The 16,054-nt window shown below is 52.0% G+C and overlaps 1 protein-coding gene across 1 annotated transcript in view; it reads right to left on the reverse strand.

Moving 5' to 3' along the window:
• Window positions 1-1,289: 1,289 nt before the first annotated feature.
• The window catches only part of LGR6 (leucine rich repeat containing G protein-coupled receptor 6), a gene marked incomplete at its 3' end in the record, with an annotated part of 113,247 nt that continues 98,482 nt past the window's right edge, over window positions 1,290-16,054 (reverse strand). The window contains exons 12-18 of the mRNA XM_080358260.1: window positions 15,285-15,350; window positions 14,411-14,482; window positions 12,870-12,941; window positions 12,023-12,148; window positions 9,811-9,971; window positions 4,387-4,467; window positions 1,290-2,527 (exon numbers count right to left, since the gene is read on the reverse strand). Of these exons, the coding sequence (XP_080214386.1) occupies window positions 1,290-2,527; window positions 4,387-4,467; window positions 9,811-9,971; window positions 12,023-12,148; window positions 12,870-12,941; window positions 14,411-14,482; window positions 15,285-15,350 (1,816 nt within the window). The remainder of the gene's footprint in view (window positions 2,528-4,386; window positions 4,468-9,810; window positions 9,972-12,022; window positions 12,149-12,869; window positions 12,942-14,410; window positions 14,483-15,284; window positions 15,351-16,054) is intronic.

Here is a 16,054-nt window from a genome sequence, read left to right on the forward strand (position 1 = left end):
CGCAGCCCACCTTGGCTGGGAGAGGCCAGCAGCCAGCCGCTGAATCAACCAACAAGGTGCTTTTCACATGCAAGAGGTCGGGAGGCAGCCACTGGTCAGCAACGGCGCTCATTTATTATCTCACAAGAATGAGTGACATACAGCTGCAGTAACATCAGCAGAACCAAAGCTTTGCCCAGGGCCTGAGCTCTGACCACGGGGCGCCTGCTGCGCTGGGCGGCAGTGGGAGGGTTTGTGACGGAGGGGATGGATCTGGGAGATCCCTGAGCTGCAGGGAGCGAATTTGAGACTCTTCCCGGCAGCCTGTGTCCTCCTGGTGCCATCATCCCACAATCGGGTTTCTGTTCCCTCCTTCTACACGAGCTGCCCTTAAAATAGGGGAGGGCAAACGCAGTCCTCAAAATGGCTGTTCTGTGGGGGACTCATGTACCTAAGAACCAACGTCTGCAGCTGCGGGGGTGACAGCACCCCAGTGTCCCCTGGGGTGCCTTGGCCGGGTGCTGCCCAGCGACCTCAGGCAGAGCACACAGCTTTCTCTGGGGAGGTGTTTGGATTTGGCTGCCTTGGTGTTCAGACACCCCTTGTTAGACACTGTGGGTCAGACTGACAGATGAGACGGGTGTCCCCAGCTCCTGGTGTTGGCTGGAGGTGGGGGTCCTACCCAGCCCACCAGGCTCCCTCCCAAAACAGAGTGCAACGTGAATACGCTGCTTTTAACCCACTTCTGCTCTTCCGGTCGATGGCGTGGGACCGACACAAGCCTATTTCCAGGGGTCTGTGGGACCCACAGAGAACCCTGGAGGATAAGGCCTGAGGTCCCCATGGATGGCCACATCATTGCAGTTGGCCATTTCCACGTGTTTCTGCCACAAAGCAAAGACTTTTGCTTGCTAAGATGTCTCTGCCTTGGGAAGACATGCTTGGCTTTGCTGCAGGCTCCTCCTGGCTTGTGATGCTGCGGGATGGCGAGGAGGAGGGTCTCCCTGACCCATCTCCTGGGCTGGTGGGTTCTCTCCCAGGCAGTCCCTAGCAGGAGGAACACTCACAGGGGGTTCATCTCCTCCCATGGCCAGCCCTGAGTGTCTGGAGCTCAGTCAGAGCCCTTCCAGGAGAGCGGCAGCTGGCGGAGCAGTGCCTGGTGCCCAGGCCGATGTGATGGGGGTGAGGGTGGACGGGTTGTACCGGTGCTTTACATGGAGCAGCCTGCTGTCACCTTGCTGGCCACCCAGCACTGGGGCTGGTCCTCAGTGTGTGGTGCAGGGCTGTCGGCACGGCTGCTCAGAGGAGGTTTATAAGTGAGACGTGTAGGGTGGTGTGGGCGGGGAGGGGAAGAAGGTTATCCGGAGGCTGCTGCTGGCCAGATCTCGGCTCTCTGAAGGGATCAGCACCTCACTGTCACTGAGGCAGGGACAATGCTCAGAGAAGACCCTCTCCTTCCCCATGGTGCTCACCCTTTGCTGGCAGGGGACGAGCGTCATGGAGGGGAAGCTGTAGCTGTCAAGGATGGGGTGCACTCCCAGGGAATCGGGTGTCTCGAACATGTGGTTGATGTCGGAGAAGCTCACCAGAGCCTGAGTGGAGTCATAGGAGCTTTTCTCCATGTCATCGGCCCCACAGGACTGGGGGTAGCTCCTCTTGTCCTGGCCCTTCTGCCTCAGCAGGCGCAGGTCATCTCTGAAGTGGGGGTTGAAGAACAGGTAGAGCAAGGGGTTCAGACAGGCGGGCAGGGGCAGGACCACAAGGAGCACGGATTTGATGACCTCTGGGGTGATGAGGAAGAGGTTGAGTGTGGAGGAGAAGGCCAGGAAGGCCACTGGGCAGTAGAGGAGGCAGTTGGTGAAGATCAGCCAGGCCACGTGCTTGACCATGGCGCAGTCCCAGACAGCGCTGAACTCCCCCTTCAGCAGGTTGCAGTACAGCCGGATGTAGGTGCCTGTGATAGTCAGGAAGCAGAGCATGTTTGTCATCACCAAGGCCACGGTGAAGCCCAGGGTGGCTGGTTTCCCATCTGGAGTGGGATATGGGAGGCAGAGAGGGGATGCTCCATATTCCCCCACAGAGAAGAGAGGCAGGACGGCAGCCATGGATGACAGCAACAGGCAGCAAAAGGCAGCAGCCTTGACCTTGCCTAAGGAGGGCGACTTCCCATAGCCCCGCACGCAGGAGACCGAGATGCTGCACTGCACGGCAGCCAGTGTCAGCAGGAAGATGGCAGCCTCGGAGGCGAACACCGACAGGAACCCCGTCACTCTGCAGCCTGCACCCGTCTCCCATCTGGCCCCGTATTTGGCGAAGTGGCCGTAGGTCAGGGCGTCGACGAGGGCCAGCATGCTGCAATAAATGCCGGTCAGCATGTTGGCACCAGCGATGGAGCCGATGATGAACTTAACTGGAGAGAGGTAGCTGGGAGAGGCAAACACAGCCAGGATGACCAGCCCGTTGCAGAGCACCGAGACCAGAACGATGACCCAGACTCCCAGGCGGATGATCCAGCTCTCAAACAAGTGATCGCAAGGCTTGAAGGGACCTGGAAGAAAACAAACCTCAGAGTTACACCCAGAATATTCCGCTTTGCTCTAGTGATGCTGCTTGGAGCAGCGGCCAAGTCCCAGCCTCCCCTGGCCCCACCAGCCCCTCGAATGCTGAGGGCTGGGAAGGAGCACACAGCGTTTTCTGCCCTCATCTGCAGCTGCCTCTTGGCTCCGTGCCTGCCTCCTGTCCCACCAGGACACGCTCTCAGATGTCGTCTAGTGCTGAAATGAGGTGCAGGGAGAGGTCACATGTGAAATGTGAGAAATGGCAAACTTGTCAGAGCTCTGAAAATGTAAAAAGGTCGAGGCCTGCCATTGCCACCCTCGACTGTATGCATGTCGAAGCCTTTTAAATCTCATGTCCCAGCTGCCCTATGCTGTTCAGTGGGACAGAACCTGAGCTCTAGGTAGGCTTTTGTCCAAAGGAACTCATGACCATAATGTCCCACATTTCTGCGGGACTCCAGACCCACTAACACACCTGTTGTCAGCCTGGCATCTGGGCCACTGCCATTAGCTGCTCCTTCTCTCGTACCCCTGGGGTCTTGGAGTTAGCGGTGTGGAGATGTGCGAGAGACGGCAGGATGCTGACGTTGGGAGCCGCTGCCCTTGTACTCAAGATGTTGGCTAAGTGGTGTCTTATTGTTTCTGCACGAATGACCTCTGCACGGAGGGGATGGCCAAGACGAGATGAAGTGTTAGAGCAGGAGGGAGAGACAGCAGGCAGGGAGGAAGAGATGGGGGAGCTGGGGTGACAGGGAAGGGACAGAGGGACCTGGGAAAGGAGAACATGGGAAGATGTCAGGAGAAAGGATGGTGGAGCATGGCCATAGGGAGAAGGAGGGGTGAGTAAGGGAAGGTCACGGAGGGGTTGAAGTGGGACTGGTGGTGGACACTGCTTGCCAAAGGAAAAAGGAGAGAGGGTGGAGAGACAGTGCGCTGGGACAGGGGTGTCTCTGGGAGGGGTTTGGGTGTTACCGTGAGGGGCTCAGGGTGGGAGCACAGCAAAAACAGAAACAGGATGGGCCAAGTTTTAGAGACCAAAATAAATTAGAGGAAACTGAGAAATCTGATTCAGCTCAAAGAGGGTGGAGGTCTTTGGCCAGCTTTCCTCAGAGTCAGGACCTCTGTACCCAGGCAGCAGGGCACGGTCTCTGCTGAATTCTTGTTCCTTCTTGTCTCTTTTGCAGCAAATTCAGTGGGACAACTGGTAAAAACTCCATCCTCGCCAGTGTCCCACAGCTGCCTGGACTGAGCCAGGCCCATCCAGCCTTGAGCTGGGCTTGTGTAGGACACCACTGAGCTGTGGATAGGGACAAATTCAGAAGGCATCTTCCTTGTGTCCCAGGCAACCTGTGCCCACTGGCATATCTCTGATGGAAGAAGAAAGTGGGTGGGTGCAGTCCAGCACCTCCTTCTCTCCGTTTCTCAGGAAACACAGTAAAGTACCCCTAGAGTCTGCAGTGCCACAAGTATGATCAGGAGATCAAGAATAACGTCTCGTCATGAAATATTCTGGGCTGGCTGGGACAAAGCAAAGTCTAGGTCTTGCAAGGGAACAGGATCTTATTGAAAACCAGTGTGTGAGTGCAGGCAGGTTTGTGCATGGAGGAGCTGGTGATACCTGGGTTCCTGGTCAGGGACACCATGACCTTGTCCTCTCCTAATGGGATGACAACTGCACCCGAGAGGGAGAAGGAAGCTCCTCATTTGTGCCCAGTTTGGCTAAAGACCAACCATTCAGGCTTCTGATCTGCACGTCTGTGAGACACTGCAGGAAGGATTGTGCGATCCTGGGGATTTAGGGAAGCTCAGAGGATCCTGGTGTGTTCAAAGTGTTTCCCTGGCTGCTCACCGGGACTTGGCGTGCACTGAATAGTGGGGTGCAGCTTTGATTCCTCATGGTCCAGCTGGAGGTCATCTGCATCTAGGTCATCTGGGGAGAAAACAATGAGAAACGGTGCTCAGAGAAGAACAATCAGAGCCATCAGGGCTAACTGGGCCAGCAGCTTTTCCCACTGCCTGTCCTCAACATAGACCTTCCCATTCAGTTCCCAGCTCACAAGTTCAAAGTCGCTGCTGGTGTCCCGTTTGTCCCCTGCAGTGACTGCTGTAGAGGGAGAAGGTCTTGTAAATGTTGGTGGGTTGCAATTTGTCCAGTCCCTCTGTTTTTAGGTTACTCCCAACATCTGAAGTGTAAGAGCCCCAGATCCCAGAGTTGTGTGACTGCAAATCCCTCATCTCAGCATGATGTATTAAAATTAAAGAAACACTCTAGCCTGTGTGGTTACAGAAAACAAAGCCTTCAAATGCATCTTCTAAATGGAAGCTTTCTGGGCAGCCCTTGTCCAATGTTAGTTCATCAAGAAGGACTCTGGAGCTTTGTTCAAAGAGAGCCATTAGCCTCCACTCGCAGCACAAATTCTTCGTCAGCAACCACCACCGCCACCACCACCAAACGTCTCAGAAGCAAAAAGACAAGAGAAACCAACATTTATTGCTTTACTTTGTGTCCTGAGATTTCTTGGGGCTGTGGTGCCCTGCTTTTAGCCTTGGAGGTTCCTGGTCCTGGGATTGCTTAGTGGCCCATGCCTGCAGACCCCAGAGCCCAGTCTGGGCCAGCACCTCCGCCACGCTGGCAGCCGCACCCCGGGCCAGGCCTGGGCTCTGGGGTCGGACAGACACTCCCTGGCTGAAGGAGAAGCTGCTGGAAGAGAATGCGCCTGACACCTTGGCCGTGTTTTTGATGGCCTGTGGTTGTAGATCATCACCAAGGGGAATGGCATCCCCTTAATCTAATCCAAGACATGATTTTCTGCTTTGTTCCTCATTCCTCTTCTCAAGCTACCACTGATGCACAGCGTGGGGACACGGTGAGGACAGCTGCTGTCCCGCTGTGCCATCCCCACCCGTGGCACCGGCACGGCCCTCTGCTCCCCGTGGAGATCTCTGAGGGTTTTCTGCGGGCGGGAGGAAGGGGAAAGGATGCATTTTTAGCTTGGGGCAGCCCGATGTGCAGGCAGCTGGGTCTGTGGCTGTGCGATGAACTCTCTGTGACGATACAGACCAACGGTGCCCAGGTGTGTCCCGGCAGCTCGGACACCGGCCAGGACAGCGAGTTTCCACGGTGCTGGAGATGTGGCAAACCTCGGTGGGGTTTAGTTCTTCAGAAATGATGCCTCTCATGAGGCCTGCTCCCTGCCAGTGCTCGAAAACTCAGCTGAGATTATTTGATTAAAGAACGATGACAAATAACGTGCTATCTTTAGTGTGTCCTGACAAGAATTGTGGTTTTCTCGGCTTCAGTGAGCTTTGGGAAAAAAAAAAAAAGCCATTTTTTAAATGTGTCTGTATAAGAGTTGAAATATTACTGCTGCTCTGGAGTCTGGCAAGAAAACACTCACAGTGGGATGGAAAAATATTTCCTCCTTGTATTTTATAGTCTTATAAATCTCCAGTTCCATCCCCAGTGCACAGGCTATGATGTGCAGTCACGACACTCAAACCAAGGCAGACTTGCACTTTCTGTGCCCCGCTGCCACCCAAACCACCATGTACCGTAATCTGCCCCTATCTCTTTTCTCTTCAAAGGGCCGGAACGCACAAAGGCTGGTTTTCAGCTTAGGTTAAACATTTGCATGAAGTGAAGGAGCGATCTTTTGTTTTGCCTGGACTACTGGGCTAGCTGTGAATTGCAAAACAATCCTTGGCCGGCACAGTGGGATTCAAAGCAGAAAATGTACCTCTCTGCTGGAAGTCAGTGCTTCTCCCAGCCTGGGAACTGTAGAGACAAGAAAATGGCTGTTGTGTTCTACCAAGGCAGACGGCATTGTTTTTGAAGTAGCCCTCATTTATTTGAATTTTGCTATGGCACCGCCACTTTCTGAGGCCTTTTGGAAAAAAAGCCACTTTGCTAGTAATGTGCTTTCCACTGAAAATGGTTCCCAGGCGGCTGTACTGACATGGACGTGGGCGGAAGAGGAGGACGATTGCTGGAGAAGGGGTAGAACACAGAACACTGGGCTGGATGCTTCTTCCCCTTTTGTACCGCCTGCCTCGGCCAGGGCGATCCCCACATGGGGGCTGCAGATAACCGCTCCCTCCCTCAGAGTTAGGGCAGGGGTGACCGCAAAGGGACAGGGCAGGTGCTTTTGGGGGGATTCGAGTAGCTTTTTGAATGACGGGAGGAGGAAAATCGTAGCTCTAAGGACCCTCCAGGGTTGCAAAAGCTAATTACTCAGCTCTACATGCTAATGGAGGTGCTGATCTGGATAAAGCAGTGTCCTGTTGTCAAGGATAACCATACAGGGGTGTTCTCTTCTCACTTTCTATAGGTTTTTTTCCTTTATTGCAAACATATGCTTGTAAGTGAATACGGCCCCTTCTCTCCTCAAACCAGCGTGCGGCAGGTGGGTGCTGTGGCAGTACTTGCCTTTGCCTGTGCTACCTCTGCAGCTGGTTTCGGGGTGGCAGGGGTGAGTTGGCATGTTGGGTGGATGTCCCGTGTGACAGTCCCTGAGCCACCTTGGGGGTGCTGCCCAGGCACAGGGGACAGGCTCAGGGCATGGGGTATCTGCTGAATGCCACCAATTACAATCCAAAGAGGCGTGTCCCAAGCACCAGAAATTCTGGAAACGGGACCTTAAATATCTGTTGTGACAAGATGACGGACTGATGCAGTAACCACGCTCCTTTGAGCCTCGAGTGGCCATTACTGGATTGTGAATGGATCCTTGGGGGACGTTTGGGGGGGTTCTCCAGCATCTGGGAGGCTGGGAAGAGCTGAGCTGGCCTTGGGGTCTGTGGCACCATGTGTGCCCTGCAGCTGCAGTCAGACGGTCCCTTGGGTGCTGGACTGGGCCATGGGATGGGTGCTGGATGCAGGAGTGGGACACGCCGTGGGAGGCAGCGGTGCCCGGCTGCTGGAGCAGGGCTGTGCCATCGGGGACGCATTTCTCCCTCCTATATGACCACCTGGGACTAGTCGCCCAGCTGTGAGGTTCTGAGGACTTGTTTGGAAAGGGATCCTCGCTCCCTTGCTGGAAGCACCACGCAGGGCGGACAGGACACGGCTATCTGGAAGCCTGCCCCATCCCTCTCACAAGTTCTCCCACAGCATCCAAGCCCTGACGGTCCTGGCTGTACACTGCAGGGACAGAGCCCCGAGTCATTTTCTCTTAATGAGACCACTTTATCTCTTGCATGGAAGGAATGTTTGGGAGCTTTTTTCCTCTTTAATGAGGAAGTGTTACAAGATTCATATAACTCAGCTAAATACCACTGGTAGCCATTGGAAAGTAAGCACTGGGAACAGAAATAAAGCAACAATTAATTAAATAAAATAGCAATATTACAAAACCCTCATCGTCAAGAGTAGACTGTGCATTGCTGAATGGTAAGGAGAGTCATCTAAAAGCTGCACGTGGCAAGAAAGGATGTTCTTGTGCATTTCCCATTTGCACCGCTGTGGCTTGATATTTAAGACAAACCCAGTGCTTTAACATCTGAAAATGCGAGCCTTTATGAGCTGCTAATAGTCTCATCTGGCACATCTTAGAATCAGTCAGCATTCCCCTCTGGTCCTAATATCTCATGGTCACACATTGACTCTGTGAGGCTGAGACTGGCTGGGGGGCCTGGGAGCCTGCGGTGTGCTGATCTGCGGACAGGGCCAGGAGGGGTGTCCTTTGGGACACCAAGTGCTTCAGTGCCCAGCAAGAGCAGGTCTGTAAGCAGCACTATGGGCCCTGGCTGCAAACCACGTCTTTTAACAGATGCTGTAATTTGCTGGGCAAACACCCCAACTATATGTACAAGGACTGTTAAAGTTTGGGCTGCGTTAATGATGGAAAAACTGACCCGACTGAGAAGAAATTCCTGCAGCAATGACTGTAACATATGGCTCCTCTGTACTGTGTGCCCAGGGTAACCACCGAGTCTATCGTGCTTCCAGGAGCCACATTGTGCTGGTAGGAGTCACCCTTGCTAGCCCCTGGCTGGGCTTTTTACATCGCTAGAGTTCGGTCTCTGTGAGGGATCAGGGCAGGGCAGGGACAAAGGGCTTGTGACTCACTCGTGTCATGAAGCGTCTGGGTCGTCCTGCTGCCCAGCCCTGCTGTACCGCAGAGAATCCAGATGCTCTGGGTCAATATCTGTCTCCAGATCTAGTCTTGCCTGCTGGAGATGCAGGAGATTCTGCAGAGCCCCTGATTGTGGCTCAGTGCATGGTGTTCCCAAAACAGGTGAGCCAGGTGCTCCCCAGGGCCTCAGTCCTCTCCCCGTTCTCCTACGGGCACATAGCATGATGTGGTTTTACCTTCAGGGTGTTTCAGACCTCAGAAGTGCCTGTGGCCTCTGTATTTACACGAACATATAAACAAATGCAGCACGCAAGCCATGTCCTGAGATGCTATTTTCACTCTCCAGAGTGACAGAGGAAGCAAAGGGGTTTGTCCTTCAATTATTCTGAGATTCCCTTGCAAAGGGATCACTCCAGCCCTCTGCCTGGAGCTGCTGTTGTGCTGTGTGTTGGTGGGTGCAGGGTGCAGGTGCTTTGCACGCTTCTCCACTAGCCCCGTGCAACAGATTTTGTGGAGGTCTATGCAGGAGAGCATCTGGGAGCATGGAATAAATAGACTCTTGAACAGAAAGCACTGCTCATCTTGAACTGTGGAGCCACTTCGTATTCCCCAAAGGTGTCCTTTTGTTCATACCTAACCCTGACCTTTTGCTGCAGCGCCAGGGTATGTGCACAAAAGCAGCACAGCCACAGGTCTGAGACACAGACAGACACAGGCACCTCCACCCAGCTGCACTTTACAGTTCTTTGCGTTCATGCCTTATTCAGATTAATCCTAGGGTCCATCCTCTGTATGTTGTAGCAACAAGAGATGACGTTCTGCCAAAGGCTCTGTATTGCCCAGAAGTTGTCCCATGTAACCTCAGCTGCCTTGCTCAGGTGGCCTGGTTGGCCTCCCTCTGTAGTCAGCAAGGCCAAATTAGGAAACATGTCCATGCTGGTGAGGACTGACAGACTTTTCTGTTGGATTGTGAAGGTTTGGATGCACCAGATCATCTCTTTCTCCAGTGCAGTGACACTCACTGGAACCCATTCACAGCAGCTGGCCACCAGAGCTGGAGGAGGATCAGTCTGCCTTGCCCAAGGCAGGTGTCACTCCATGGCTGGCAGTGCAGCCCCTCCTGCAAATGCAGGGTCTCATCCAAGCTCACAGCATTCCCCTGCGAATGGACAGACCACCGCTCAGCCCGGTTTACTTACAGTGATTATCAGTATGACCTGGAAACAATTCCATGGTCCTTTTGTGGGGATCCTCCTCTTCAGGGCTCATGTCTTCTGCCCCCCATTGGTTGGACACCTTGAAGAGGCTGCTGCAGCTTCCATAGGCACAGCACTGGTAGGCGTAAGGTACCTCGAGGACTCTGCAAAGGGGGAAAGCAGAACTTTTAGAGGTGTCACCTCCATGACCTGACAGGCTATTGCTTTGCACTTTTCGCTTCATTTCCACATGTGAAAAAAGCCAGTCTGTCGGGTGATGGCTACACTGGGGCAGGACTTTGCCCTGGTGAAGGACTCCATATAGGACAGACTGTGGACCCAAGTCACCCTGAGGTGTCTCTGCACTGCCCTACTTTCGGCACTTAAGGCACTGTCAATAGGATGTTGTCAAACACCAGTTTAGAAACTGCATTGAAGTTCCTGGATAACTCCTAAAAACATTTATGTGGTTCTTCCTAGGTGGAATTAGCCCCTTTCCCATGCCTTCTGGCAATATGCCATGTGCATGTGGAGTCCTTGTTTTTTACCCCGAGGCCATTTTTTGCTGGGCATCCTTTTGTTCAAGTTGAGAAGCTTCCCAAGAGCTTGAGTGCAAGGTCCCCCTCGCATGTTCTGCCGGTCAGAGAGGCACCTCCAAACCCCAGCTGGGCAGGGAAATCTCAGGTCTTTCAACTGTGTCAAGTTATTTTAATATGTCTGATTTCTACTTGAAAGTAGAATTCTTAGTTCTTAATTATAGCATGTATTACAAGGTTAATTAAACAGCAGCGGAGCATCATCTGGATGAAATACCAGGCTATCAGTCAGCAGCTGCGTTTTCTTCAAAGACAGCAAAATCTTGCTGCTTTGTTGGAAGTCAGGAAGACCGCTGATGAAGGCAAAGGAACCTCAGGTTTTCCAGACAATTAAGGTCTTCTGACAAGATCAGTAAATATGGTGAAACTCTATATTCTAAAAATATGCTTTTGTTTTAAGTTCCCAAACATTTCTGGCTGAGCCCTGGGAGGCTGTGGAAACTCTGTATACAAGCTTGCTTCCTGTTATAAGCTCCAAATTAAAAGCTGTTATTGAAAGGTGGTAGAAAGGTACAGATCCTCCCGGGGTGGCTAAGAACTCTTCTCAGATGATCCCTTCAGACATATGCCCCAAGAATAAGACTACTTGATGGCAGCACCCCAACATTTAGGAAACATAATGTGTCCATCGCCTGGCGTGGTTCAATGAACCACTCCTGTGGACTCAGTCTCTGGTACAAATCTAAACCAGCTCCACGGATGCCAATGGAATCATTTTAGAGGAGGAATGCCTCTGGGAGTGCTGAGCTTGACCTGCTCTGCACAAGGGTGTGGAAAGCGCTCCAGAAGCTTCTGGGATCCCCTGCTCTTTGGGGTGGTCAGTGGATCCCAGCTATGGCAGGTAAAAAAAGTCAGAAGGGAAAGCCCTGCAGGCATCAGTGTCGAGGCAGACCAAAGTGAGAGCTCCATGCTTCCGTCGGACCAAGCTATTAAGCCCAATGTTGGTGCAGCGGCCTGTGACCCCAGCAGTGGGTGTTACAATTTGAGAAGCTCCAGCCTTGGGGTCCTGTACTGGATGAGCGGGAGCGTCAGTTCGTGTGTCCTTGGATCCAAGAGAACTACCTGGGAGACTCAAGAAAATGACAGGGGAATTGGAGTCATCTGGAAAATGGGTCCCTCAGCCTGAGGGCAGGTGCCACACTGGAGACCCACCACTAAGGGAGGGTCCAAGGAGCCGGAGCTCGTGGTGCAGCACTGCGCTCCAAGCCTTTCACAGCCTGGTCTTGCTCAGTTTGACCCCTTCAGGCTCCTCATTAATCCATAGCAGACAAGACACGGCCACACAAACACAGTTTACTGAAGGAAAGCTGGATGTCATTAGCTAGGACTGGCTTCTGGGAATGTTTTCCATTGAGAGGAGCCCTGAGCTGGGCCCGCTCCATGCTTTCCACTTGTGTGTGTTTGGGGTGGGGGTGGCAGGCCCAGGAGCACATCACCACTCTCCCGTGGAAGACTTTAAAAGATGAGGCACATTAGCTGCAGATGGAGCTTCCTCAACCTATTGGCCTGAAAGCATGGAGGAAAGCATCAGATAAACAAGGAAAGCAGGAGTCTGATTGCTATAAGCAAATACAGGCTGTGCTGAGCGCCAGGAGTGAAAGAGCCAACGCCACCAGTACCTCATTTTGGGGAAGCTCTCCTTGGTGAAGGGCTCCGAGAGACCTGGGTTGCCTTGGAGCTTCAGATGGGTCAGTCCACCCAAACCACCCAGAGGCAGCGTGACCAGCCGGTTATCAGTCAAGTCCCTGGTGAGAGGAGAGCAGAGACCGTGGTCAGTGTTTTGCTGCTAGCGATATCTTAGCCCAGCAGAGGCTCAGAGAGCCTCGCTGCCTGCCTTGATTGCTCCCCGAAATATGATGCTGAAATGGGGCTGAGTGCTGCATGGGGACCAGGATTATCTGGAGATAAACAGATTGGCATTGTAATCCCCAGGGAAAATGAGGGGCAGGGGTTAATGCCCATGCTGAAAGCTCTGGATGGTATCTACCCCCCTGTGCACATATCTGCCCCACACATTTCTTCTCCTACCACTTCCCCCATGATAGCTCAGGTATAACTGCAGCTCCCAACCCATAAAATACACAAGGTCTTAGTGAGGGGGCCGAGGACTGGGGACCCCTCCACAGCCAGCAAAGACAGTCTGCAGTGACTGAGATGCTCCATCATGCAGATCTTCTCATAAGGGGATCTGGGGCAGGTGTGAAAGCATCAGAATGTTGGAGGTTTAAGTCTTCAGGGTGAGAGCATCTTGAAGACGGCCCCTTCTGCACTTTCATCATCCCTTTAATGTTGATGATAGGAAACGGTGGGATGTGGTCTGCCCACATCAGTGCTAAGACATGCACCTCAGCACTGCAGCTTCTGACATTGAAATGCCAGGTGTCCCGGTGACCTGGGGGCCAGTCTGAGGTCCTCAGGTACCTGCTGACCATGGCCCACTGTGAAAGAAGTATCACTGCAACTTACAGCTTGGTGAGCGAGTGCAGGGTCACAAATGCTTCAGGGTGAATGAAGTGGATGTAATTCCAGCTCAGGTCTCTGCAAGACAAGGACATGCCAGTAAGAGGGATGCAGAGCAGGGCAGTGAAGCTGCTGACACTGGCCTGGTCAAGGGGTTTGATATGAACAAATGTGGGATCTATTGTCCCATAGCTGACAGCAAGTTCAGCCTCATTGCAGCTCCCTGAAGACAAATATGTTTGGGTCTATAGATGGGTAGTTTCTAACAGAGGGCACAAGAGTTTGTCTTGCAGGAGCTCCTCCACTGAGACCAATGGGAAAGGTTCCTTTTTCACTTCATTTCTGTGAATTTGGGGATTTTACACTAACATGCTAAACCTCAGAGCAGCAGACATGTTATGCTTTAGTGCCAGAGCATCCCTGATGTGTTCACGGTGCTGGGTGCTCAGGCAAGGGCAGATAGGATCAGGGGCTGTGTGGAAGGTGAACCGAAGTCATCTTAGGGTGTCTCCTGTCACGTACTGCTGGCTTGGATTCACTGAGGCTCCTCAAAAAGCTCTGCTTCCACTGGAGCTAGAGGCCTCAGCTCCCTCTGTCGCCAGCAGAGAGGAACCAGCACATCAGGAAGCATTTCTTCTCCTAAGGCTGACTACATGAGCAACCTCCTACAAGTATCTTCATCTCTCCAGCTCTGAAGGGAGAGGTGGTGCCTGCTGAGATGTGTCACTGCAGAAGGCTGAAGTTGGGTGAGATGAATCCTTCCCACAGGGACCCAAAACACAGCCAAAGGCGAATGCCAGAGCTTGCATGCTCAGCTGTGCGTTTGTGTGACTATAGTGTGGCAGCAGTCTGATTGTATCTGCATGCTTGTCTGTAGCATTGCATGTAATACGTGACTGTTCCTGCGCAGTTACAGACATGATGTACGTGACACTCGTGGGATCTCTAGGAATGCTGGCTTATTAAATGACACTCAAATTGCTGCACCATGGGAAAAAGCTTTTGTGCACTTCAGCTCACTTCCTAACAGAACAGTAAATAAAGACCATCAGTGCTTGAAGGGCTCTTCCCACATCTCACAAGGAGAATCATGCCCTCTGGAGCCTTATGAGCTTCTGAAACGTGCCAAGCACTTGAGTGGGCTGTCTACTGCAAGGTCAGTTTGCGTGTATGAAATGTGCATGTTGTGTGCACTTAATACATCTAGTATTGATACTTAATACATCTAGTATTAATATGTCAAGCAGCAAGTGACAGGATGAGAGGAAGTGGCCTCAAGTTGCACCAAGGAAGGCTCAGATTGGATATTAGGAAAAACGTATTCACAGAAAGGATTGTGAAGCACTGTAACAAGTTGCTCAGGGCAGTGGTGGAGTCACCATCCCTGGAGGGTTTGAACAGACACGGAGATGAGATTCTTAGGGACTCGGGTTAGTGCCAGTGTTGGGTTAATGGTTAGACTTGATGATCGTGAGGGTCTCTTCCAATCAAAATGATTCTATGATTCTATATGCTTTTGAGACATTCCCCTGCCAGACAATACTCACATGGAGCGCAGAGCCATCAGCTGTACAAAGGTGTCTGCTCTGATTTCGTGGATCCTGTTGTGCTGGAGACCACTGAAAAAACAGAAACTGGTTTGAGAAAAGAGCTGGAGGCAGCACTCATAATTTGTAGGGACCTTTGTCCCAGGGCAGCAGACGCAGTGGAAGTTGCCATTGAAGACTTGGGAGACCAACTCTTATTTCAAGGGGTAAACAGGATGAGCTCAAAGCCATTCTCTCCTCTGGGCAGCTCCTGGGCTCAGACAACCTCTCCTTTCGCTGCCATTATGGAACAGTAAAGTGCCATTGATGTGCAGTGGCTAAAGGTGCTCCATTATCCCCAAAGCCATGCTGGTTTCCCAATCTGCTCTACTTTAGACTCAGGAATTATCTTGACTCATCTCATACAAGGACCTGCACATGATGGCTGTAATGTCTCAGCAGATATTTAGCTACATGTTCATGTTTCAGAGGCAGGAGCTGACTTGTATCTGCTCTGCTGCTGGTTTCTCAGTGTTGCCAATAAGGCATTCCTTGTGCAGAATTCTATAGAAAATCGTGAAGTCTTTTATATATATATATATATATGTATACATATATATATGTTCAATTTTTTTTCTCAGAAAGGCCAAGAACTTCTGTTAGATTTGAAGTGCAGGGCCAGATCTCCAGGCACATTGAACTGAGCATGAATACTCTGTCTCAGAGCACCAGAGGTGGAGCTGTGGTCCGTTTGCAGTCCAACCAGCGAGTTACAACCCTCAGCTCTCCTACTGTGTGGTGTAGGTTGAGTTTTGTGTTTGGGAGCTGCCTCTCTCCCCTGAAAACAGCCCCTTTCTCCCAGAGCACAGCACAGAGAGGGCGTCTCTTTACTCACAGCTCTTCCAGCCGCTGACACCGGTGGAAACTGGGCAGATCTTCGATTTGATTGTGTGACAGTTCTCTGCAGGGGAAGGACCGACACAGGAACATTAGGAGATGACAAGTGAGCACCCCTGAGCCCTCCCTTGGGAAGCAGATATTGCTGGAGAGGGGATGAGCTGGCTCTGTTTGGCACGGCTGCAGGCAAGGGGGTCTCTGCAGCCTGTGAGGGCAGTAGGAGGCCAGAAATGTGGCATTAACTGTATCATCCATGTTTAAATGTGTCACGGTTTTGATGTCAACCTGATGAACTGCCTGGCTGGCAAAGTGGGGGAGACCAGCAAAAACAGCCACTAGCTCTGCAGGGATAGAAGGACAACGGATTTCAAAGGCAAGAGGGATGTAAACATGCACAAACATTGGCCTGCATGCTCTCTCTCCAAACTCTGAAAGCAATGCAGTTAATGTCAGTAACGTTAACTGGGAAAGAGCAGCAAGGAACAAGGATCAAGGTGGGATGTGCCAATAGAACCCTTCTGCAGGAGGGGGCAGGCATGAAGAACAGGCTCTACTGTGAAGATTTACAGTCTGATAACTTGCAAACAGAAACAGAGTGCTTGGGATCCTACAGCCTGGGCCATTGCAAAGGCTACTCTTTCACTGCAAGATGTCCTTTGAATTGGTCCAGATGTCTAAAGGTGAGAGATCTTCCCTATAGAGACAGCTGGAGACAAAATGATGTGATCTGCTAAGTTACAAATCGTGTTATTTTATTTTTATGTTTTT

Source organism: Nesoenas mayeri (genome assembly GCF_963082525.1).
Source record: "Nesoenas mayeri genome assembly, chromosome: 23".
Taxonomy (NCBI): domain Eukaryota; kingdom Metazoa; phylum Chordata; class Aves; order Columbiformes; family Columbidae; genus Nesoenas; species Nesoenas mayeri.